This window comes from Cloeon dipterum, chromosome 3 (assembly GCF_949628265.1).
Source record: "Cloeon dipterum chromosome 3, ieCloDipt1.1, whole genome shotgun sequence".
In the NCBI taxonomy this organism is placed as follows: domain Eukaryota; kingdom Metazoa; phylum Arthropoda; class Insecta; order Ephemeroptera; family Baetidae; genus Cloeon; species Cloeon dipterum.
Genome location: NC_088788.1, coordinates 1,738,809 through 1,765,204, shown reverse-complemented (window position 1 = coordinate 1,765,204; position 26,396 = coordinate 1,738,809). Strand labels below are relative to the sequence as shown.

Here is a 26,396-nt window from a genome sequence, read left to right as displayed (position 1 = left end):
TTTAAAAATAATGTGCAGTGGCAGTGATGGCAATTAACAGTATAAGTTTTTAGCGCAGACAAACACACGACACGCTCCACTAAATCAGGCGTGAAATGTTCGGTTTGTCATTGCTCAAATAGCGTTCAGACTTTCGTTATGGAGAATTTAACTCAATATAGGAAGCACATTTTAGTCCTTTTACTAATCATTTCCTTACTTTTCCCGACAGGCAGTACCATTCAATCAGTTCACCAATCAATCGAAACTCGATTAAAATAATCACCGGGGTCCGAATTGCGATCTGTATTGGTTTTGAAGCTGCGCAGTAAACTTGTGCGCATCTTAAGCATGCGCAGTATGTTCAAATCGCTTGTAAATCTCACAGGGAGTCTGAAAATCATTACTGCGCATGCGTGACCAAAACTAAAACCTTTTGCGCAGTCGTAATTCCCACCGGGGTCCGGGTTGCGATCTGTGTTGGTTTTCCCGCCGGTCAGAATTCAATATGGCGTCGAAATAATGGAGGCCAATCCAGTCGACTAATCAGAAGCGTCGAAAAAGGGGCGTGCCGACCTAATAATTTAATTCCCGCGTATTTTGTTACATTTCCATTAGCCTAATGTGCAATCCAACGGTCGATTCGCCAATTATACCGGGCTAATCCGCTGTTAATAAAGAAATAACAACAAAAAAACATTAAATTTTCCCAGTCGCTTGAATCCGGTTTGATTAAAATTATTTTTAAATGCTAAAAATGGAGAAAAACTGGTCAAATATTTCAAGCAGTGTTTTTTGTTCTAAAAATAGATCTGGATGAATGAAAAAGGAAACAGTTAGAATAAGAGGATAAGTTGTTGGCACTCAGATGTCGCCCAAGCTGCACGCATACGTTAGGTTGAGTGAGGCTTTTAAATAAAATTCACGATTTTAACGCTGAGATAATAGTCTCCGAGTTCGTCTGGAAAATAATCTGCCGAAAAAAACCAGTCCAGCAGTGAGGGGAATCCCAGCAGCACATCTCGCACATCGAAATTCCCCAGAAGTATTTTTCTTTCTAGATCTGATTGTGAGACGCGCTTCAGATCGGAAAATAAAGGCTGCAGCGATGCCACGCGTGGCGTTGTTGCAGGTTAATTACCTGAAAAACCCAACGCAAGAGTTAATGCTCTCTGTCGGGGTAAGATAAATATAAATACGTATATAATTTGCAGTACACTCGAGGCCGCCGGGTTTCGTCTCTGCCTTGATCTTTCGTTTGAACTGAGCAGTGTTATTTTATTTAAGGCGCACTAAGTATATGTGAACCGTATGCGAAATTTATTTATAAATTCTCCTGCTAGGTGTTTGAAACTAATTTTTGCATGGGGAATTTTGACAAAAGGTTAAAAAAATTGATTTTTTCAGGGAATTAATTGTAATTAAAGTTAGAGTAAAGGTAAATTGATGATTAAGGTGTCTAAAATTATCTACATTAAATTTCCGACAACTTTGCCACGCTGATAAACTTCCTAGGTCAAAGTTCAAGGTCACTAAAATTTGATTTAAGATTTTAAGAAATTCCTGCAAATCGAAGGGAACGAAAATTTTATTTTTGAGATAGCAAAAATGTGCCTCATTTAATCAGAAAAAACATATTAAAAAATTGTGGCATAATATTTACGTTTTTATGAGAAATTTTAATTTTAATTTTGAAAAACGTGTTTTTTCGCCCCAAAATTAGACTTTAAACGAAAATACGCTAGTTTCGCGCATTTTTCGGTCAGATTTGGTGACTGAAAGTGATCCATTTTGAATAGTTATGAGTTTTTGAGGGGGTTGAAATACACTCTTACCCCCAGGGGGTGAATTTTGGTTAAATTACTAAATTTGGCTGAATTTGACCGTCATTGGTGTCGTTCCATATGTTTTTCACCCCAAGAAAACCAAATCTGAAGTCAATTTTATATTTAAATTGCTTCCTTCGGCTCTATAAGACCTTTCTGAAGCTATTGAAGTCATTCAGTCTGCATTTTGGTTGCAAAATATTTTTTTAATGCGACCACATTGTGCTCCAAATCTTTTTTGGTCATTTGCTGGGATTTTCGCAAGCGATGTTGTTTACACCCATGCAAGGAAATGACTTTCCAGTTTCCACAGGCACATAATTATACGCAACCCAATCTTGTGGTATAAATTAATTTCGACCAACGCAGCTGCCTTGCTGCGATTAAGCGCACATAAAAAGCAGTTCCTGGATTCCAACCTGACGCAACCTTCGCCCAGTCCGGACGCTGGCGCCACGGGCGGCGGCGCTCGCGAACTGGAGGTTCACCAAGGTGGCCCCAGGTGGCTCCGCGCGATGGCTGCACACGCACCCTGACAGGTTCACCTTGCAAAGCAAGTCGCGCGCGCGCGCGCGCGCGCGCGAACTTCCTACTCGCAGCCGCAAAGACCTTAACTTGAATAACGCAGCAGCACAGCTCGCGGCCAAATCGCTTTTTCACTGCGCGCGGCTTCGTGTGTGTGTGTGTGTGTTTTGTCTTTCTGCAGAAACAATTAATTGCGACACCGCGCGTCCATTGCTAAGGGGATTAGTGTTTCTTGCGAATGAGTGAGCGCGTGTTAATTTATGCAAATTGAACTCGTTGGTTTCTTATTCTTGGAAATTTTAAATACTTTCAACTTTGAGGGTTCTTTAAAAGGTTAACAAATTGATGAAAATTAAAAGGAAATCAGTCTTGGTCCCTAATATGTTGAATTTTAATTAAAATGACGAATTTTAAGCGTTTTTACCTAGATATTCGCCCTTTAAAATTGTCAAATGGCATCGATCAGGACGTTTTTAATTTTTTTTGCAATTTTTAGGAATTTCCTATCTGTAAAAAAATTAATTCCGTTGTTTGTTAAAATTGAGAGTTAATTCTAGACGGTCGAATTTTCTCTGAGCTTCCAATCGTTGCGGGATTATGAAGTGAGCACGAATCATGTGAATTTATGCCATTCGAACCATATTTAAAATCGTCTGAAGCTGTCAAAACCATTTTAAAGAGTCTAAATGGCTTTTAAATCCATCTAAATTGGCTAAAACGCAGAGAAAATAAGGCATAAATTTTCCACTTCACGCTCTGAAATTTTTCTCGTGGATTTTTTTGTCCAGTAAAAATATTTTTTAATTACTTTCAGTCAAAACGGGATTTTCACTGACGAGATAAGATTAGACCTGTTGAAAAACTGTCTTAATAACTGCCCTTATTTATGTTCTGAATGTTTCAGACAGTTCTCATTTCCTTTTACCAGCTAAGAATATTTTTCACACATTTTTGCAACCTGAAAAATTCACGTCTCGTTCGTTTTTTTAGTTATAAATGTAAAGAAGTTTGAAAAAAGTCCAATTGAGGTTCAGGCATGATTGAAAAGATTAAATTACTCTCGAAATTGAATGAAAAGCCCTCCTTGATTCCGTTGTTCTTATTTTTTAGTGCAGGCAGCTTGGCATTTTGACAAAAATGTAAGATTTTTCTATAAAAATGCTAAATTTGGACAGAAACACTTCCTGAAAAACCGCGGTTTCAAACCCTCTAAAGCTGACTAAGTTGCTTGAAAAACCAGAGTTGGAAAATAAAAAAAAATGCAGTGCAGTGGCAAAGACCGGTTTCTTTCAATGTTTATTAGTTTCTTGTAGGCACTTATAAATAATTTTCTTATTATTTGCTACTAACCTCGACTTGAAAAATTGTCAGAGAGGAAATTTTGGATAAATTGAGGCAATTTAAAAGAAAAAATCGGCACAGCAGAGGAAAATTTGGCCACTACGATCGCAAACTTATTAGATTTTCACAAGGAAAAAATGGAAAAAATCATTTCTTGCGCAAGAAATTGGTAAAAATTGAGTGGTAATAATCAGTGGCCAGTCGTGAAAAAAATGCAACCCTGTGAAAAGCAGTTTAAAATGGTCGGCTATTATTTGGTCTAAAAATAACAGCCCTTTTTATTAATTAATTTAGAGGAGCTGAATTTATTTAAACAAATATGACGCAGTTGTAAATTCGGACGAAAGTTAATTTTTCATCTAAACAAAAACTTCAGATGTAAAACCCGGCCAAAAAAGTAAATTAGGAAAACATTCACTTGAAATGTACATTTTTCTCGAATTTTCAGTAAATAAATGGTTAAAAATGTCTTAAAACTGCTTGATTTATCCTGATTTGGTGGCCCAATGACGATTGGAAGGTGAGAAAAATATTATCTAAAATTAACGGCTCTTTATCACATTCCCTTTTTTCTCAGATTAATTTCCTCCTTTCCCTGCTTTCATATATATCAAAATTTATTACGTGCACACTGCATTGACACATTCCTCACACTCACAGCAAATTGATTTGCACAGCTAGCATGACCCATTTAACAATCTCGAGCCAAGTTTCCGGTCAGGTCGCCGAGCGGAGCGGAGTGTCTTCTGCCTGCCCGATTAGATAAACGCCCTTGCACTAATTAGCGCCCGCAACAATGATTTCGCCACCGAGTGCGTGCGTATATACGAATACATATGTATATAATTGGATTATGACCGACCGCGCGCGGACGCACGAACCGATTGTGTGTGTGCGGAGCAGAGCAGAGGGCTGACCACCAACAAGGCGTGCACACACGCGGTACTTTCTCTATTACACACACACACACACCGCACGCATCGCGCGCAGACAAACTCTTCTCATTCTGATCGCCGACGACACAAATAAAAATACACACGCAGATATCAATGAAAGCATATAGTGCCTGCGCTGTTTTTCTTTCAATGCGCGGGAAACAAAAAAAAATAAATACAATCTTGATCGTTTCCGCATGTGTTTGCCAATTTTGTAGCAGGAGAAACACTTCAAAAAATGTTCAAGGTGACCACATATTTCGGAAAAAAATCCCACTGCTTTGCAACAAAAATTTTTGCGGTTTTTCTCATGAAGGATAATAAAATAAAATAAAATTTCTGACTTTTTGAGCGTTAAATTCGAAAAAATGAATTGAAAATTGGCGAACCCTCGTCACGAACCCTTTAAACCGCATTTAACAGACAGAATAATTGACACATTACTTACAAAAAGGGCTGTTTAAATAAGGTCGCTTATTGCATAGTTAATAAAAAAAGAAATTAAGTTGAGGAATATCTGACCATGAATTTCTTAATAGTCACAGAGTGACTCACAATCAGGGGAAATTTGCTTGAGTAAGAAAGTGGTTCTGGATTGGTGTCTCTTTAATCTCCAAAAAGAATAAAGATATTATTCAAGGCATCAACAAATCTAGGAAATAGGAAATGAAATTTATTTGAGAAAATTTGCACGCAAAACTATTCATTAAAGCAAATCAAATTAAATTTTCTACAGAAAAAAATAAGCATATTATTTAGTTTTTCCTTTTTTAAACTAAAATGCTTAACCCCATCCCCTTTTATCCCCATTGCTGCAATTTTGAAAAAAGCGACCACCGTTCCTGCTGCTCATTGTTGCATTTTTAAAGCTGTATGGCAACCTAGGGGAGGAGAGCAAACACCCCTAAACCCTTTAGCTACTCAGAAGGGATTGAGATGAGTCCAACGGTGGGTAGTTTTTGCAATTGTGATGCTTAAAACCCGAGATTTAGAGGTGCAAAATTAACGAAATGAATAATTTAAAATGCCAAATATTTAACTTTTTTTCATTTTGATTTGGGAATATTATTAAAGGGGTGGTTAGTGGAAGGGATGAAGGGACGTCTGACTTTACATGAAAAATTTCCTTAAAAATTTAAACTGTAGCAAAAATTTCTACTATCGAAGCAAAACCATGCACTTATCTACATGTTTTGAGTCAATTTAAACGGTTTTAAGTTTAGCTTAAATGGTTAAAAATTGCATTTGATGATCCCAGCCGCAATAGTCGATCGTCTACTAAGTCTAATTGTCAATTTGGCAGGAATTTGTAATGTTTCCAGCCGCGTTTGCTTCATAAGATTCTCCATTTTGTAATAAGAAACAATAAACAATGGCATAGATTATCTGAAAACATGTAATGTTCAAACACCTTTTGTTGAGTCTGGCGCCAAGAATTCGCCGCGCACGTGAAACCTATATATTTCTCATTTCTCATGCACACAAACACACACACACACACGAACACACATATTTGAAATATACGAGAGCTGGAACGCATCCAAATTGTTCCAAGGCCGATCGTCTTGCTTGGAAATGCACCCGACGAATAATAAAGAAACACACACACTTTTGTTTTCCATTTGTGATTCTCGATTCTGGTCGCGTGGACGCAGGATCGGACTAATTACGACACGCAGATAGAAGTAGGCTTTGGCACACGCTTTCCGACCCAATTCTCGCGTCGCGTTGGTCTCGTGCGAGCGAGCGAGTGATTCATTCACCTTTTGGCGGCGGCTGCATCCCGACTCCCGACGCTGCTCAAATTACGCGTGTGTTGCTATGCGCCGCCAATTAAAATTCATCGCGGGACGCACTCTGCCAGTCTGCTCCCGATGGTGTAACGCCGGCACAATCGAGAAAAATGCTAATTAATTGCGCGAACACCCAAAATCCGCTCTGTAAGGAATGTGGTTTCTCTTCTGCTCGTGAATTAGGATTTTTCAAATGAATGAGATATTTTGCGAACAGTTTTGGCTAGTTTAAATAGGATATCTACTGCAAAATCCTGGAAATGTTTGTTGCTAATGCATGAACTCATCCCTTAGGATTCATTTAAAGCCAAAATTGATTTAAATAGCGCTGTAAATTTGTTATAAAAAGGCTGGAAAGTTAGCATCTGTCTCCCTACTTGATATCCCATTTTATTTCACACGCTTTTGGACAGATCTCGACGACGAGGAATCGAAATCTGCCTAGATAATGTACCCAAGCGCTGGAAATTTGGAGAAAATTTTAAAAATTTGAATTTTTATTGAAGGAAGTTCCTTTTTTAATTTTAAAAAAAAATTGTTCATTGCATCCAAAAATTCAAATTATTTTAAATTATTGCCCTAGTCTAGCAATCCACTTTAAAACTCGTCAGCTGTTATAATTTCGCAGCGCCATGTTAAGCTTATTTTGCAATTAATCTTCTATCCTGTTTTGTGCTAACATTGGCCAACGAGCGGAGCAACATCTCGTTTCCTGTTCTGCGTGTGACGCACAAAAGCTTTTTAATATCTACCTCAGTAAAAAATTATATAAATTTACGTCACAATCCAATCGCCGAAAAATTTTCATTCAAAACAAAAAAATGAATTTTAATTTAAGGAAATAAAATAGGCAACTTTTCCCCAATTGTTTTCCAAATAATATTTTTCCTCCCTTATTTTTCCCTCACAGTCAGCGCCAACTCTTACACAGTGCGTCGTTTTTGCTACTGAATTTCTAATTGGAAGCACAATTATTGCATAGATCTGTTTGCTTTGGCGTCGGGTGCGTGACCTAGTAGTGAAACCCAGTGACCTAGAAAAGGAGCGAAAAATTGAGGGGAAATTTATTTTTCACTTCCTTGTGTAGCAGCAAGCAAGCAGCACGGCGTTTTAAGCATCCACACGCGTTATTTGTAATTGACGACTGAAGAAAGAGACTCTATGGAAATGGAAGGGGAGCGAGCGCTCGATTACTCACTCACTCGCGCGCTCTGCAGCGCCATCACTTTCACTCCAGTGCTCTATGTCACCACTGAATCGCTCAATTCGAAAGGAATCTCAAATTGGGGATATTTGCATTGCAGTCATTCAAGTCTCTCTTAAAAATTAACGGAAAAAATTTATATAAAATCAAGGATTTCTATTTAAAGAACGTCTTTGATGAAGTTTCCGAGCCCACCAATCGATTCCTGAGGCTCGAATTAGGTATAGTGGATGTTTTTTCCGTTCAAAATGTCCAGCGCGACGTGCGAACTTTTTTTCCCGCCAAAACAATATGAATGCGAGAAGTGCGCATGCGTCAGAGCTTGACAAAGAAGTCATGGTCTCTCTGCAAGTGCTCAAACCAGCTCTCACGCATGCGCACTTCTCGCATTCAAATTGATTTGGCGGGAAAAAAGTTCGCGCATCGCGCTGGACGTTTTTAACGGAAAAAACTTCAATTTTACCTAATTCGACCCTCAGGAATCGATTGGTGGGCTCAGAAACTTTGTCAAAGACGGCCTTTAAATGCTCTGGAGAGCAGGAAGCAATCCAGGAAAATTAAATTTACCTTTTAAATTAAAAATCTAATTTTGTGCCTAATTAAATTAAAAATTTCCTCTTGTTTATTGAGAAAGCGATTTGGAAAGGCCATTTTCGAGGGCTCTAATCAGTTAGACCTTTCTTTAGTCGGATGTGCGAGCATCATGCGATCGAGCGTCAGGGCGGAGAGCACACACACACACACACGAAATTTGGGAGGCGGAGATCCTTGACTGCGTCTTTTCTTGATACAGTGACGCCGCCGACATTGACCCATTTAGCGAAAGTCTTTTTCACTCTCGAGCAGCGCTGGCTTGTGCGTGAGCCGCTATAATATACTTTTAAACATTAATGTCCAGCTTTAATGGCGCCGGAGAGTTAAAGACACGTTTTTTTGGGCCGACACTAAAATTATATAATAAATGTCCCCCAGTGAACTTTAAAATGAGATTTAAAATTGAGGAAACGAACTTAAGTTCTTAACAAATCTCTTGAAACATATGATTTGCCAATCAGTCATCGTTTAAGTTTATGCATACAATATTTTTCTTCAGATTCAATTGTGGTAGCTACTGCGGCGGAGTGAGGTAGTCGGTCGGTCAGCTGACTCGCGGCGCGAGAAAAACGAGTTTTCTGCGCGCGCGGCTCGTTGGATTATAACACAAAACGACACACATTAAAAACGGCTGATGGTATAATAGGCAAACTTCGCGTGTGTGCGCAAGAGAGTGAAAGTTTTGGTGTCTCTCGATCTACTTTCGAGCGGCTGGCGAAGCCTTTTGTCTGCTCCATTCAAACGGATAAACGGTCTCGTTCGTTCCTTCGGACACCGGCGAATTTTAACTCTGAGAAGCGGAGAGAAGAGTATATATAAGAATATCGGCCTTTCTCCCCGTAAAAAAGCCGATGTTATGCAACACGCTCAAATAACTGCGCGCTCGAATCGGTTTTGGCAGGAAGTTTCCTTTTTATTGTCCACCTCCCGATCGAGATGCTCCAGTTGGCATGCAAACAATGCCGCGATTTTTGCAATAGTTTTAAGGAACCAAAGGGAAAAGGAAACCTAATTCGATTTGAATAAAGAAATCAGTTGGAGAATTAAGAGACAGTCATGATTATGGGAATAGGGACAGCAGTGTGGCTGTTGTTGCATTTCAATCACGCACGACGGCTTGAGAAATTCCGAAAGGAAAAGGAGATGGAAATTATGCAACGCTCGATTTTGCGCGCGAACGTTGAACGGACCTTCGCTGCATGCAAATCACTTTCAGTAATAATAAAACTTAAACGGCTACCTGAATTTACTTAAATTTAAAATAATTTGCTCCTGCTGGGGAATTAAAATAAATATCTTAATTTATTAAAATGCATTCCAAGCCACATTCCAGCAGGGAAATAATTTTTATGGGAGTGTTTGGAGCCAAGCGAAAAGCAAGGAGCAAAAAATCATGAGCTTAATTTTAAGGTGGCCGGTTGTTATTTAACGCGTCAAGGTCTCAGCGCGCCTGCTGACAAATTAATGCCCTGCTCAAACTGTTTTAGAGCTTTCCAAAATGGTGTAGACACATACAAGCAGCTTAATCTTTTACAAAACTCAATAATTTTTATTATTATTTAATTTAAAAAAATTCTGGAAGTGTTTGGAAGGGCGTTGACCGCGAGACTCCCACGCAGTATAAAAATCCCCAAACTACATGTTGTATGTTGCCTTTGAAAAATCCTCTTCCGCATTTTGCGTTGAAAAGAATGAAATAAATACAGATCATACGCGGATGACGAAGAAGCAGATTTGCCACTTCTGGCGATGAGATGAATCAAGGTTTCTCCTGCACGCTGGGATGACGCTTTATATTGCCATTTGGTTGGCAATCGCAATTATATTATCTCCGCGTGCAAAGTGGGAAGACGGCCGCGCGGAGCCTGCATGTACGTTCATTGCAAAGAAACCGACTTGAATTGAAGGCTGCTTCCTACCACACGGCTTTTCTGCCTCATGAGGATTATTCACTTTATTGTCTATATATATAAACACTCTAGCCACTCAATTCTTTCACCTCAACAATAGTTTGAACCTTCACATATTATCGAATTGCTTTGTAAGAGTGTTAATATGCGGCCTAGAGAGTGGCAATGTTTTTATTTTTAATTAAGTTTATTGCTAAGTTAATTTTAACACAAGCAACGGGGTCCGGGATGCATTCTGTGTTGGTTCCCGCCGGTCAGAAGTCAATATGGCATCGAAATTTATAGTTGTTTTAATATTCACCCATTTTGAAGCTGCGCAGTAAACTTGTGCGCATCTTAAGCATGCGCAGTATGTTTAGATCACTTCAAAATCTCACGGAAAGGCCGAAATTCATCACTGCGCATGCGTGACCCAAAATAAAACCTTCTGCGCAGTCGCAATTCCCACCGGGTCCGGTTTGCGATCTGTGTTGGTTTCCCGCCGGTCAGAAGTCAAAATGGCGTCGAAATAATGGAGGCCAATCAGGAGACAGTCCAGCGGCCAATCAGAAGCGTCGAAAAAGGGGCGTGCCGACCTAATAATTTCATTCCCGCGTATTTTGTTACATTTCCATTAGCCTGATGTGCCATCTAACGGTTGATTCGCCAATTTCCGGGCTAATCTGCTGTTATAGTAAAGAAATAACAACAAAAACATTCATTGTGCCGAGACTATTTTTAAGATTAATTTTCCCGCCATTCGAATCCGGTCTCCGGTGCACAAAAGGATGTTATATTATTATATAACACATCAAATTTTGCAACGCAAAAGCATTGTTCTCTGCCAAATCGGCGCGTGTCAAAATCGGGAACCTTTATTTTGGCATTTCGCCTGGCAGAAATTAGTGAGATGAACCAATTCGCACGCAGATTCTCGTTGCGGTCATGGAGAGAAAGGCGAGATAATACTATTTGTGCTGTGTATTCGAGATCATTTCCGTAACAAACGACTGATTGAAACAATCGCGAGAGTGAAAGGCTTCAGGAAATTCATAGCAGCTAACTAATACCAAAATACACGCGCTGACCTTTGCGTTTACACTTTATTAATGCATAAAATGTCAAACGAGTGCACTTGAGATGCACGAAAGCCGTTTGCTGCTTCTGTTGCTGACTTGTGAGAACGATTAAAATAATTACGTTGTTTTCTGCTGCAGCGCAAATTGCTTCTATTAAATTTCCAATGTTTTCCACTTATGCGCTTTATATGCGTGTAATTGATTTGAACTACATTGAAAGGGAAATGACCGAAAAATAGTTTAAAACGTTCTTTGACGAAGTTTCTGAGCCCACCAATCGATTCCTGAGGGTTGAATTATGTTAAATGGATGTTTTTTCCGTTAAAAACGTCCAGTTTGTCGTGCGAATTTTTTTCCCGCCAAAATAATATGAATGCAAGAGGTGAGCATGCGTCAGAGCCGGTTTGAGCACTTGCAGAGAGACCGCCTGTACGAATGGCTTCTTTGTCAAGCTCTGACGCATGCGCACTTCTTGCATTCGTTTTGTTTTGGCGGGAAAAAAAGTTCGCAAGTTGCCCTGCACTTTTTTAACGGAAAAAAACATCCACTTTGCCTTATTCGACCCTCAGGAATCGATTGGTGTGCTCGGAAACTTCATCAAAGACGTTCTTTAATATTTTATTTCTTTGTTCGAAGTCACTGAACGCCAAACGACGCCATTCCTGCGCGAATCTGACCCTCGGTGATTGAAACCTTGGGCTATTTTTGTCCAAAAACGTTTAATTAGCTCCAGCATTATTTTAATTACAATATAAAAAGCATAATTATGCTGTGCAAACGGCGCATCTCTCGAGCTCCGTTCGATCTGGTCGCACAGCAAAGCACGCGAGGGCAGAGCTTCAGGAAGTGTCCTTGCACAAACCTGCTGCTTCTATTTCCATTCGCGACAGTAAACAGCAGTAGCTTAGACGAGTATCGAAGAGAGAATCTGCCACTGTTGGAAGGAATTCAACTATTTCCTTCCAACTCTGACCCTGGCTGTACCTGTCGAGTCGCACTTCTTGTCTTGTTACCCTGTCAAGGGCACACTGTAGGAGACAATCAACTCGCGATTTGACGATTGAGAAACGCGGCGGTGGAGTTTAAAAAAATTAAAAAACACTCGGATGTTGACGTCGTGGTTACCAGAATTATGTGTTCCAATAATCATGGGCAAAAAATCTGCACGCAATTTGCATAACATCGGACAAAAAATCAATGGCCAACCACAGCGCTGAAATAATAATTTTTTCTTCCTCGGGCGTCCTTCATACAAATCTCCGAAAGCCAGAGGCAAAAAATAAAATAAAATGCCAGCGATGATGGATGGATAATAAGTTGTAATTATTATATCCTTATCGCGACCAGGACAGAAATTCTTGGCGGTAAAAACATGTATTTTTTATTTAAGACAAAAAAATCGTCTCTGTCTGATGGCTGGGCAAGATGCCAGCAGTAATAAAATTGCTTGATGTGCGCTCGATTGCAATTATTCCAAATTGGAGGCGCGGGTTCGTTGCGCAGACAATGGCGGAGCGCGTGCGAGGAAAATGGATGATGAGGCAACTTGCTTTATTCGGGCCTATTGTCGAATTGCATTCAGCAAAGTTCACGGCCGGCGGTAATGAAATCAGAGGAGACAATACAATGCACGCGGCTGTCGCGCAAATAGAGAAAAGAAACCAGAGTGTCGCAATCGCGGTCCTTTCAGGACACGCGAGACACAATCAAAGATGCAAAATCATCACTGTTTGTTATGTCACACATCATGGAAAAGAAGAAGAGATGCATAATAGACACGCGGCGTTTTGAAGAGCAAAGGTTAACGGCTTAAAATTAACTAGACACTTGAAGATGCGTGTCGATTCTTTCTTTCATTCACGAAATAAAACAAAGGAAAAGGACGTAGCCTTAAAAATATCGAGGAGGATGAATTTATCGATATATTTTTTTAATTAAAATAAATTTAAAAAATTCCGTGGTGGCGTCGGCGAAATTTAAAACGTTTTATAAAAAATGAAATGACTTACTTCATAATTTAGGGAAATTTTCCTCAAAATTCGCGACGAGAGGGATTGAAATCAAGCGAAAACAACTTCAATTAAAGAGGAATGATACTGCAAAAGCCTGGAAAATGCTTGTTGCCAATGTATAAATTCAGTTAAAGCCTAAATTGACCTAAGAAGCACTGCAATTTTTTGAGAAAATTGGCTGGAAAGTTAGCGTTGTTTTCAAATGGTAATGGCTGTCTCCTTACTTGAAATCCGATTTAATTTCAAAATCAAGAGTTTCCCCAATAAGTGGCATTCACCGTTGGACAGATCTCGGCGAGAGGAATCGGAATATGCCAAGAAAATATGTTCAAACACTCAAAATTTCGGACAAAATTGGCAAAATTTGATTTTTTACTGAAGGAAGGTCCTTTTTTATTATTTCAAATTGTCGAACAAATTGTTTATGGCATCCAACAATTCAAATAATTTTAAACTGTTGCCCTGTATTATTCCACTTTAACTGTTGGTAAATTTAACAAACAATGAACTACTTTCAATAGTCAACAATGCAAAAAAGGCTTGTAAAGACCAACTTAAAGTCCTCCCAAATCTTTAAGTGCATGACTTAAATTTTGCTGAATTTACTTGTTCTTCACTTTAAATTCCACTGGAAAAAGACCGTTGGCTTAATTTAAATGTTCAAATTTTTTTATTACATGGCTGAGACATAATTTAAATTTTTAAATTTCATCTAAAATAAAATTAATCCCCCCTAGTAATTAAAATGTCTAAATAAACATTTTCTCTCGTGTTTTTTTTATTTTTAATGGCCAACAAAAACAATAAAATCCCTAAATGATTTAAATACCAGCAAAAGAATAAAAACAGCGCTTTAAAACTGTTAACAAACAACAAAATTCATGCAAACCTGATACAAAAATTAAATAAATTCACGAGAACCAGTGTTGCAATATAAATTGCGTCGTTTTATCCTAAAAAACAACAAACAAAAATTATTTGTTGAATTAAACCGCACGCCATTTGCATATAAAATAAATTATCTCCCATTTTTCTTGCGAAATTTCATACATATTGAATCAATATTTAGCCAATAAATTTGTTTTTTCGAGAGTGAGCACTCGTGCGTCGAGTATATATTGATGCATTGTAATCGAATGGAAGAAAGGTGGAGGAAGAGGCGGAATGTGTGAATTATTGCGATTGCGAGCGAGCGGGTGGATGGATGGGTTTGCAGCAGGTGGAAAGGGCAGTGGGAGAAGGGCGTCGGAGGTGTGCACAGTCTGCGAGCTGACCCAGTCAGTGAAGGAAACCGCTGCGTTGGAGACACAGTGCGCGCCGCATGCAGTCATGACTCGAGTGCAACAATAACCAAAGTGCCAAAGAAAGAGACACCCTTGTTAGTCGCGTAGTTACGACCCTGAGAGAAGAACCGCAGTCCTCAAGCGCAGCCCTTCCCGCAAGCCCAGGATCACAATGAAGATTTAGTGAGTATCAAAAAACGCCGAAGAAAGACAGACCAACCAACGGATTGAACGACCGTCTCGAGCCAGCGTTGTGTGCTAGAAAGTGAAAGTGAATGCTGTGATGTAATACTTACACACACACACTCAAGAAGTGCCGTTTTTATTTATGCGTATACTCGATCCACGGCTCAAAACGCACCGAAATCGCCGGGGTTTTCCGTTGAATTTCATCCGAGGGAAAATATTTAAATTTTTAAAACTAAAAATTAACTTAATTTTACGAAAAATTCGCCAGTTGCGTGAATTAACAGATGGCGCCACCGTATACTTTGGTAATAAATTCAGTTTTAAATTATTTCCACTGCAATTTCAGACTCAATCCTGCTACTGTGCATTTTTTAGTTGATTTTCTTTCTTTTGACGTGCTGAAAACCAAAATCGGTTGAGCCAATCACCGTAGAATCGTGAAAAACTATTTATTGATTTAAAAAAAATCTTTTCCAACGCTTCTACGGCGAATAGCTGTACTGATTTTGGTTTTCAGCACGTCAAAAGAAAGAAAATTAACTGAAGAATTCACAATTAGCAGGATTGAGTCTGAAATTTCAGCGGAAATTCATTAAAATTAAATTTCTACGGTTAAAAAATAATTTTTACCACTCTAAATTAAAGGTTTCGTTTTCATATTATGAAAATTGACGCTGCCTTAGTTTAAAATAAATTACGCCGGGGTTTGTAGGTCAGTTTTCAGCTGGCGAAGCATTAATTTTGAATTGTTTCGTCCTTGGGCTTTTTCTTGCACGTCATTCCGTTGGCGGAAAATAAACGCTCTCGTTTTCACGATAAACAAAACCTGCCAGCTCACAGGGAAAACATAAATTCCATAATTGTGTCACTGGTGTTATTGTCAATCCATTCCATCACGCGCACACATCGCAACAATGACCAATATTGACTCCGATTTGTTGGTTTGTTGGGAAAGGCGCCGTCGTTTTTTATTTCCTGACACAAAAACGCGAGCTGATGGAGGCCGATAATAATGACACTTACTTGCACAGTGCGCTTTTCTGATCTGAAAACTCGTCTCGTGTGTGTGTGTGTATTATTATTATTCTCGAGCGAGTCAGCGAGCAAAGCAGCAAACCAGTCGGCTTTGTCTCGACCTTGTGCCGCGTTTTCTCGAGACGTCAGCCAGCGAGCGAGCGAGCGCACAGGTGTAATAACCAACAACTCGATCCGACACCAAAGTGCATATATATATTCAGTTTCAACTTAATTGCCTTCTTCGAAATAATTTGGTTATGAGATCTAATTTCTTTCTCTGCACAATCGCAGCCTTGAGTAAATAATGAGGTGTCGAATGGGTATTTTCTATGATTCGTCATCAGAAAATCCGATTTTCTTTGCAAACGACGGGAAATTCCCACCTGAGCGACCGCACAAACCCGAGGGGAAAGAATCAAGGCCTGAGAAAAATGTGAATAGAAGTGAATAGGCAAAGCTCTCCGTGCTAAAACGCAGCAAGGCCGCGGAATCTTATTTTCTATGAATTATTCGAGCAGAAATATTTATAATTTTTTATCAGGAACATGTGAATTAATTCCTCAAACGAGATTGGACTCAATATTATGCAAAGCGTATAACGGGAGACTTTTCTCAATTATAACCTTGTTGCGAATTGTTCGGTGTCGCCTCGGCACCGAACGTCGCAAACAAGCAAGAATTTCGCCAAAATTCGTCGCCTGCGTTTTGGCATTGAAATCGGCGAACTTGACTCGCCTGCAAATGGAAACAAGAAACCATTATTCATGCTTTTGCGGTACCCGCCACGATGAAACGCCGAATCCGGGGTTTGGCCAAGGTCGGACGCAGACAGAAAAAAAAGAAACTCTCTAAATTTCGCCAGAATCCTTCGAACGAACCAACAGGCGGTTGTTCGATTGGAAAATTCTCTCGTTGCAACGAGAGGAAGCCGAGTGCGGTAATAATTACTTTTCGTTCTGTAGCACAGACTCGGTTTCATAATATCAGAATGCACGAGGCTTGACGTGCCTCAGCAGACGAATTAAAATGACTTATTGAGTAACACAGGAGAAGAAACTCATCGCCGGCTATTATTAACAACAGTCTGCGTTGCAAAAGGCTTTTAATTATTTTATACATTCATGTAAAAGAGGAAAAATGACGAAAGAATTAAGAATATTTATTTAGGAGCACTTTTTCGGTAAAAACAATAGCATTCGACGCCATTTTACCAAAATGGCGGAAACAAATTTAAGAATTTTACCACCGCTTGAAATATAAATTATTAATTAACATTTTCTTTGTGTTGACAGCGAGGGCACGATGCCGCCGACGACGGAGCCCGATTTGGTGGCGACCGAGACGTCGAACGGCGGCGCCAACCACCTGCAGACGCGCACCCTGAGCGCCGCGTGGAACAGGCGGCAGAACGCGGTGTGCGTGCGCCACGCGTTCAAGCACTACGGCTCGAATAAGAAACCCAACGTGGTCCTCAGCAACCTCAACATGACCGTCGCCAAGGGCACCATGTGAGTACTTTTCCCTCCTATTGCGTCAGGGCACGTGGCCTCGTCCGAAATCATTATTTTTATCCGCCCCAAGGTTGCTGACCCCGTCTGGACCATCCAGCCGATTTCTGGGCTGCAAACCTTGATTTTTTTCGGGAGCGAAAAATGCTAAAATTTTGAAATTAACTGCTTGTTAATTTGTTTTGAATTTGCGCCAGAGAAATTCTGATAATACACGGAATTTCAGCTCACTCAAATCCTAGAACACGTTCCCGCAGACAGAGTTGTTGTTTTAAAATATTTGTGACTTATCACAGTTAATGCCTGACTGAACCTTTTTATTCTCGAATTTCTGTATTATCTGGCCGAAAGGCGCGGAGGCATAAAATATAAATGAACCGCGAGGCGTGTAAAGCAAGGTGTGTGTGCAATACCAGCACGGCACAAAAATATATAAATAAATATATAATATAACAGTTGGCAATGCAGAGAAAGTGGCCCCGGCCGCGAGCGAAAGAAATGCGAAAGAGATGCGCCACGTAACCCGCCGCTTAGGTAATCGAAGCAAAATTGCCACCGTTTTGTCACATGCCTCACAGGCAGGCAGCCACCTGACTCAGGAAGGATTCCTGCCTTATTCTGTCAGATGAAATGCGCGCGTTGCTCAACTCCGCGTGTTCTTCCGCCAGCACCCAACATGCTAACTAAATAATTAAATTATAAACCGGAACGCACACAAAAATATTTAGGCAATTCGCTGTTCGACTTACATTAAGTAGGACACTCTTTAGTTAATTTCCTGGTTTCAAACTGTTAGAGGGGAATTTTTTAAAATTAAAAATATTATTTTTAATTGTTAAATCTGTAAAACGTCGCACTAGTTTCTTGCGGGCAATGTTTGCACCTGAAGTTTTCAATAATTTTCTAATTATTTGCTCATTTTAGATTTTCACAGGGGAAAAATTAAAAATTTAATTTCTTGCACATGAAATGTTAGAACTTGTGTGGAAATTTTAGAGAGGTGTCCTCTTTTTATTTCGAGAAATTCCACTTCAAAACTCGAAAACGCGATTTTTTTTCTTATTTTTTCGCGTTTTTCACATGTTTCAAACTCCCAAATCTCGGGTTCTAAGCATCACAATTGCAAAAATTACCCACCGTTGGACTTGTCTCATTCTTTTCTGAGCAGCTAATGGGTTTTGAGGGTGCTTACCCCCATCCCCTTTCAACCCCATTGCAACAATTTTGAAAAAAAGCGATCACCGTCCATGGCGCCGCGCTCTATTGCATATCTTTCAAGCTGTATGATAACTTAGGGGTGGAGATCAAACACCCCTAAACCCTTTAGCTACTCAGAGGAAGTTGAGATGAGTCCAACGGTGGGTAGCTTTTGCAATTGCAATGCTTAGAAGCCGAGATTTGGAGGTGCAAAATTAACGAAATGTGAAAAATGTGCTATTTTTTTCGAGTTTTTTGTGTTCTTTGCACTTCCAAATCTCGGGTTCTAACCATCACAATTACAAAAACTACCCACCGTTGGACTCTTCTCAACATACCCTAACTAGCTGAGGGATTTAGGGGGTGCAAAACCCCAAAGTGCTATATTTCAACCCCCTTGAAAAATTAAAAAAATTGTAATTCCGGATTTTTTTTTATTATTTTGCAATTAATTTAAATGCATAGTTCTAAATGGTGGTGAGATTAAAAATATTTTCAGAGAGAAATTTACGCAGAAAATGGCAATTTAAAAGAAAAAATCTGCACAGTAGAGGAAATTTTGACCACTCCATTTTTTTAATTTGAGATTTTCACACGGGAAATATGGAATAAATTCAATGCTTGCGCAGGAGAAGGGTAAAAATTGACCGGTAAAAACCAGAAATGAAAGCAAATGTGACCCTGCACAGAAGTCTAGAGATTGATCCCAATTTCGAAGGTTAAAATTCTTATTTCCATCGATTAATTTTAGTTTTTTGTGTGCCTCTTTATTCCATCTAGCCAAGTTTCTAACCACGCACAAATGAATTTCAGTTACGGTCTGCTGGGTGCGAGTGGCTGCGGCAAGACGACGTTGCTCTCGTGCATCGTGGGCCGGCGGCGCCTCAACACCGGCGAAATCTGGGTGTTGGGCGGCAAGCCCGGCTCCAGGGGCAGCGGCATCCCCGGCAAGAGGGTGGGATACATGCCGCAGGAGATCGCCCTCTACGGCGAGTTCACCATCAAGGAGACCATGATGTACTTTGGCTGGATCTTCGGCATGGACTCGAGCGAGATCATGGAGCGCCTGCAGTTCCTCCTCAACTTCTTGGACCTGCCCAGCCAAAACCGGCTCGTCAAAAACCTCAGGTGAGAATTTAGATACCGAAATGAACTAAAAAATTGTCTGATTGGTATTTTTCGGCTGAAAAAAATTAGATAAATATTAAATACCGTCTTTTACGAAGTTTCTGAGCCCACCAATCGATTCCTGTGGGTCGAATTAGGCAAAATGGATCTTTTTTCCGTTAAAAAAGTGAAGTGCGACGTGCGAACTTTTTTTCCCGCCAAAACAATATGAATGCGAGAACTGCGCATGCGTCAGAGCTTGACAAAGAAGTCATTCGTACAGGCGGTCTCTCTGCAAATGCTCAAACCAGCTCTGACGCATGCGCCCTTCTCGCATTCATATTGTTTTGGCGGGAAAAAAAGTTCGCACGTCGCGCTGCACTTTTTTAACGGAAAAAACATTCAATTTACCTAATTCGACCCTCAGGAATCGATTGGTGGGCTCAGAAACTTCGTCAAAGATGGTCTTCAAGGACTTTTTTATGTTTCCGTATTTCTACATGAGCTTCCTGCAAAAAAACAGCCAAAACTATAGTTGAAAGCAGAAAAATGCTGGAAATAAACAGCTCCCTATTTATTGTGACACCGTTTATTGGCATTTAAAATCAAACTCTTTTTCTAGAACAAATAAAATTATTTTCAATTCAAACCTTGAAAGATAAAAGCTGCATCTTATTTTCTAAACAACGCTGGTGCCTATCTTCTCGTCAAAACAAGCTTGTTTATTAATTTTCGTGTTCTATTTTGATTCAGTGGCGGTCAACAGCGGCGCGTCTCGTTCGCCGTCGCCCTGATGCACGACCCTGAGCTGCTGATCCTGGACGAGCCGACCGTGGGCGTGGACCCGCTGCTTCGGCAGAGCATCTGGAACCACCTGGTGCAGATCACCAAGGACGGCAACAAGACCGTCATCATCACGACGCACTACATCGAAGAGGCGCGACAGGCGCATACGGTCAGTTCGAAATTTCATATTTTAAATTATTTTAACTAAAATATTTTTAGATCGGCCTGATGCGCAACGGGCGCCTATTGGCCGAGGAGTCACCGCACGTGCTGCTGTCCATGTACGGCTGTCCGACCCTGGAGGAGGTGTTCCTCAAGCTGAGCCGCAAGCAGGGCAACAGCAGCAGCGCCAACCTGTCCGAGCTGAACGTGTCCAACAACATTTCGCTGGCGTCGCTCAACTGGAACCGCAAGGACGACCCCGTCTATGTGACTGACGAGAGCGGAGTCATCGGACTCAACTTCCACCAGTCCAAGGAAGTGCTCATCACGGACAGCATCAACGGACACTTGGACGTGAGTGTTCTTGTCTTTTGGGTTAGAAATGGTGTTTTAATTTATTTTGGACGCCCAGACTCTGCACTCGAAGACTTCGAAGGCTACCACTAAGATTGAAGAGGCTTTGGACTGTGATGACTGTGGTGATTGCGCCTCGGACTGCTGCAAAATCACCACCAAGGGCAAAATGAGAGCCCTGCTGCAGAAGAACTTCCTCAGAATGTGGCGAAATGTCGGGTGAGTGGACGAAAATTTTTAAAAATGTTATTTTTTTACCCTGACACCAGGGTTAGAATTTTAAACTATTTAAATGACCTGTTTGCAGGTTTCCTCCGTCAAAACAATCCGATTTCTAATTTTTTAATATTAACCGGACTCGGAAAATGACGATTTTTCAAAATTTGACCCTTATTTTCTTGAAAACTGTTGGTATCTCCATCGTAAAAATTTCTGGGCGTGTAACAAACACAAAGGGAAAATTTTCCCATCTAAAGACGCATTTTAAGACCAAAGTTAAGGTTCTAGCTTTAATAGAACTCGAGATATTCACGATTTTGTGAACTCCGCGGCGGTTTCTAATAATTTCACCCTGATTTTCCGGGAAAGGTACTTTAATTTTTCCCGCGACGCTTGGTTTTTGTGACCAGGTAAAAACCCGCATTTTACCAGAAAATTCCAATATTTTTTTTGCATCGGAGCGGATCTCAGGTCGGGGTACCCTGAAAAAGGTCACTATGGTACCGGAGATTAAAGCCCTTCCCGAGACCTGTCCGATGAGGGGTCGTGGTCCGTGATCGGACCAACAGCCGAATTTTAAGAAAAATAAAACCATTTTCGCCCGCATGCACATGCAAATCCGAAAAAACCGAAAAAAATTAATTTTAATTTTTCTATGGGCGCGAAAAATCTCAAAATTGGTTTCCAGATCGGCGTTGGACCTACGCATGTGATGGAACAGGTGCGGTAACCGTTAATGGGCTCCTTGCGGAAAAAATGGCGAATTTTAGGGATTTTGGGATAAAGGTGCAAAAATCACGTTTTTTAAAGTTCAAAAACCTACTCCTCCTAGGATTTTGATCGGATTTTCTCGTATTTAGTCTCAAAATGTTCCCAGATAAATTCCGCGTTGATTTTCCGTTGGGTTTGTTGAATATTTTCCCCAATCGCCAGATATAGCAAAGTCACTGGACAAATAAATTATTTGTAATAAATTTTTCTCCTGCAGCGTGATGCTGTTCATTTTCGCGCTGCCAGTGATGCAAGTCATTCTCTTCTGCCTGGCGATCGGACGCGACCCAACCGGACTCAAAATGGCCATTGTCAACCACGAATTCAACGGAACGCAACGCGAGTGTCTACCCATGGAGGGCTGCAACTTTGTCGATTTAGGATGTCGCTACTTACAACACTTGAACAACAACTCGATAGTGCAGGTTTATTACCCTGACCCGGAGACGGCGCTCGAGGCGGTCCGCGTAGGCGACGCCTGGGGCGCCCTGTACTTCACCGAGAACTTCACTGACGCCCTGGTCGCGCGAATGGTGCTCGGAAAGGAGGCCGACGAGGAAACGCTCGACCAGAGTGAAATTCGCGTCTGGCTCGACATGTCCAGTGAGTTCTTTCTGGAAAATTCTATATTCGACGGCCTTTTTTAACCAAATTTTTCTTGCAGATCAACAAATTGGACTGATGCTGAACCGAGACTTGCAGTTTTCCTACCGAGACTTTGCTCAAAGCCTTCTGTCCGCTTGCGACCAGAATCCCAAGCTGGCTGACGTGCCCATTCAAGTGAGTTTTGCTTTTTCACAAACTGATGAAACAGATCAAAACTAATTTTCTGTTCAATCCGCAGTTCAGGGAGCCCATTTATGGCAGCACTGACCCCAGTTTCACCGACTTTGTCGCTCCTGGTGTCATCTTGACGTAAGTTATCCGTTTTTATCGATATTTTTATGTTTAAAATTGCCTTTTTTATAAAATGTCGCGTGTCAAAGGCCAAAGTTGGTAAAATTATTACTAGATTGCGTTTAAAATTGTATTTTTACTTTTACGTGTTTTTTCGGGACAATTTTTAAAAACTTTGAGACCTTATTATCTCATCTCCTCGCGGTGAAATCTAAAAAAATTAAGGTGGGATTTGAATTCCTCTCACCAAATCCGATCGAACTAACACCAGAGTTGGTGTCTTAGGTCAAGTTTAAATTTTAGTTTTTAATTAAAAATAGAATTTTGGAATTTTGAAAATGTGCTTAAAAAGCTACCACATGAAATGTTTGAACTTGTGTGTTGTCCTCTTTTAATTTCGAGAAATTTCCCTTAAAAACTTAAAAAACGCGATTTTTGTTTAATTTTTTCGCATTTTTCTAATTTTGCAAACTCCAAATCTTGGGTTCTAACCATCAGAATTGCAAAAATAACCCACCGTTAGACTCATCTCAACCTCTTCTGAGCAGCTGATGGGTTTAGGGGATGCTTACCCCCATCCCCTTTCATCCCCATTGCTTCAATTTTGAAAAAATGCGACCGCCGTTCATGGCAGCGCTCACAGTTGCATTTTTCAAGCTGTATGGAAACTTAGGGGTGGAAAAAAAACACCCTTAAACCCTTCAGCTACTGAGAAGAAGTTAAGATGAGTCAAACGGTGGGTAGTTTTTGCAGTTGTGATGCTTAGAACCCGAGATTAGGAGGTGCAAAGTTAACGAAATGTGCAAAATGTGCTACTTTTTTCGAGTTTTTTGTATTCTTTGCACTTCCAAATCTCGGGTTCTAACCGACAGAATTGCAAAAACTACCCACCGTTAGACTCTTCTCCACCTCCTCTGACCATCTAAAGGGTTTAGGGGGTGTGTAACCCCTAATTGCAATATATCAACCCCCTTGAAAAAATTAAAAAAATTATTAAGCCGGATTTTATTTTTATTATTTTGCAATTAATTTAAAATACATAGGGTTTTAAAGGGTGGTAATTCAGAGTAATGTTTGGAAAATTAAAAAGATTGAAGACCTGAAGGAATCGAAATTGTAATAATGTAAGTTTATTCCTGATGAGATTTGAATAATTGTACTCCATTGAAGCGTACCACTTATAAACCTGTCAGTTTTACACGATTTATACTTCGTGATGGATTATCTTGCCTCACGAGAAGGTTAAATACACTCTTAAATCAAACATTAAAACCCTTTTAGCGTCATAATTATACAGTTGTTATAAAACTAAAAAATGAAATAACCAACAGGATTGTGTTCTTCTTGGCTGTGGCGCTGACGTCATCGGCCCTGATCATCGAGAGGATGGAGGGCTTGCTTGACCGAAGTTGGGTCGCAGGTGAGAACATACCATTCAAAAGCGCCCATTTGCAACCTTTTTTCTAAATATGAAATTCTAATTTCAGGCGTGACGCCATTCGAGATCCTCTTCTCGCACGTCATCACGCAGTTTGTGGTGATGTGCGGCCAAACGGCGCTGGTGCTCGTCTTCATGATCGCCGTCTTCGGCGTCGAGTGCAAGGGCGACATCGGCTGGGTCGTCGTGCTCACCATCCTGCAGGGTCTCTGCGGAATGTGCTTCGGTTTGTTCAGTTTTAATTTCAAACTGAATAGCGTCTAAATTTATTTTTTATTAGGCTTCGTGATTTCGGCCGTTTGCGAGCTGGAGAGAAACGCCATCCAACTGGCGCTCGGAAGTTTCTATCCGACCCTTCTGCTCAGTGGTAAGCATTGAAAAATTGTTTAATATTAAATGGTTTAGTTTATTTAGGAATTATTTTGTAATTCCTTCCTGAAAATGGCTTCAAAAGGGTTGAATTGCACTCTCTCGACTTCGCGTCCGTGAAATGCCTAAATTTATTGGTATTTAATGATTTCTATCATTTTAGAGGGCTACCCTGACGTCAGGGTTCGATTTCTCAACTGTTTGATGGTCTTACTTGACCTCAGGGATGACCCCCAGAATTTTAAAAATATTTAAAAATTAATAATAAATTTAAAAAATGCTAGAAAAATGCTGTTTTCACTGGTCACTGAAAGGATTTCCCGGAAAATTGCATTTCGACTCTTCTACAAACCAAAAAAATCAGGGACAAAAATAAAAATTGCAAACTATGCATATATTAAAAATTCCAAACAAACGATTTTTCGTATAAAAAAACCACGTGGTGACATTTCCTGTATTTTTTGTTCTCTTCAGGTGTGATTTGGCCAGTGGAGGGAATGCCGACGGTGCTGCGCTACATCAGTCAGGGTCTGCCGCTGACGATGGCGACGACGTCGCTGCGAAGCATGCTGACCCGGGGCTGGGGCATCGACGAGCCCGACGTCTACATGGGCTTCGTGTCCACGATCATCTGGATCGTGCTTTTCCTCACCATCAGTCTGATCGTGCTCAAAGTGAAGAGAGGATAGATAATTGTAGTTAATTAGAAGAAAAAGTTTTAGAGAGCAGATAATTAATTAATTTTTATGCGCGCGCGTGTGAACGGGAAAAAGTGCGATATATGCGTTTTAAATGATATATGAAACTACCTCTTTTGGCAAATTCCCCTTGGATTTAATTTTTTGTTTTAAATGAGATATTCTTGCCGAGTGTGCGTGCTGACAATAAGAGACTCTTTTTAAGCGCGGAAGAAAGAAAGATTTTATTTACTTCTCGTTTGCCAAAGGTGCGCATCGAATCGAACGACCCGCCAGAGGCAAGTATATTTATTTTACCTGCTGGAAGAAAGAAAGAAAGCTCAATTTTAGTAACTCTCTATCCCACTGATTCGGCAGCGTGTGCATGATATGAATTAATGTCCCAAATTTATACTTGACGTGGTTCTGGATAAATTATTTTTTCGTTTGTAGTTAATTTGCACCGGATTTCCAATTATTATTTTAATTATTATTCGTACTGCTCCTGCCAAGCATCAACTGTGGAATGTGATATAAAATAAAACAATATTAAAGCATTGTTGTGGGCGCTGTAGTGTATTTCGATCGCCCGACACGCGACTTTTCCAAGGAAAATATAAAGCGATCTGGAAATTTTAACCTTGGGTTTTTACTTAAGTTACTTTTGTTATAATTTTTTAATTTGTAAGCTTGTATGTAAAGATAAAGAAGACAGCCATACTTATTATCTGATTAATTTGGCGTGCTGATCTGACAATTTATTGTAAATCATCATCAGAGACAACGATTTGAACTCTAAATGCGAATTTAGTCTCCTGCGCTGCGTCTGTACTTATACCCTGAGAACTAGCTTTGCAAACTTGGCTAGGGGACGAGTTCGATGTAATTTGTGTGCTTGTAAAAACGGAATGTATTGCTATAACAGTTATATATTGGAAAACTTTACCAGACATAATAAACAACAATTTATATTAAAATAAGGTTTGTTTATTTTTCTAAAATTAGTGTACTCCTTTATTATTAATTTAAAAAAAGGCAAATTTGATTTTAGAAGCTGCTACAGTGAATATTTTATTGTTTAAAATATAATTTTTTAACAAATTTGATTAATTTAATTTGCGGAAAATATTAGTAACTTTTTTGCCGGCCATAATTTTGTTAATTAGACACCAAATTTGAGTTTCTCTTAGTCGGAAACATATAAAACGACACCTAGTTCGCAGATTTTGGACGATTTAAAAATGT

The 26,396-nt window shown here is 40.0% G+C and overlaps 1 protein-coding gene across 3 annotated transcripts in view; it reads left to right on the top strand.

The window, feature by feature from the left end:
* The window catches only part of snu (snustorr), a 31,225-nt gene extending 5,093 nt beyond the window's left edge, over positions 1-26,132 (top strand). For 2 of the 3 annotated variants that reach the window (XM_065483371.1, XM_065483370.1), the window contains exons 2-13: positions 16,959-17,174; positions 19,185-19,499; positions 20,232-20,433; positions 20,484-20,780; positions 20,839-20,999; positions 21,988-22,373; positions 22,435-22,550; positions 22,615-22,685; positions 23,999-24,087; positions 24,155-24,331; positions 24,386-24,472; positions 24,949-26,132. In XM_065483371.1, the coding sequence (XP_065339443.1) occupies positions 16,959-17,174; positions 19,185-19,499; positions 20,232-20,433; positions 20,484-20,780; positions 20,839-20,999; positions 21,988-22,373; positions 22,435-22,550; positions 22,615-22,685; positions 23,999-24,087; positions 24,155-24,331; positions 24,386-24,472; positions 24,949-25,163 (2,332 nt within the window). In that variant the 3' untranslated portion in view covers positions 25,164-26,132. Of the gene's footprint in view, positions 1-14,490; positions 14,644-16,958; positions 17,175-19,184; positions 19,500-20,231; positions 20,434-20,483; positions 20,781-20,838; positions 21,000-21,987; positions 22,374-22,434; positions 22,551-22,614; positions 22,686-23,998; positions 24,088-24,154; positions 24,332-24,385; positions 24,473-24,948 lie in introns of those variants that run through there. The other variant, XM_065483372.1, reaches the window with a different exon arrangement.
* Positions 26,133-26,396: the final 264 nt, after the last annotated feature.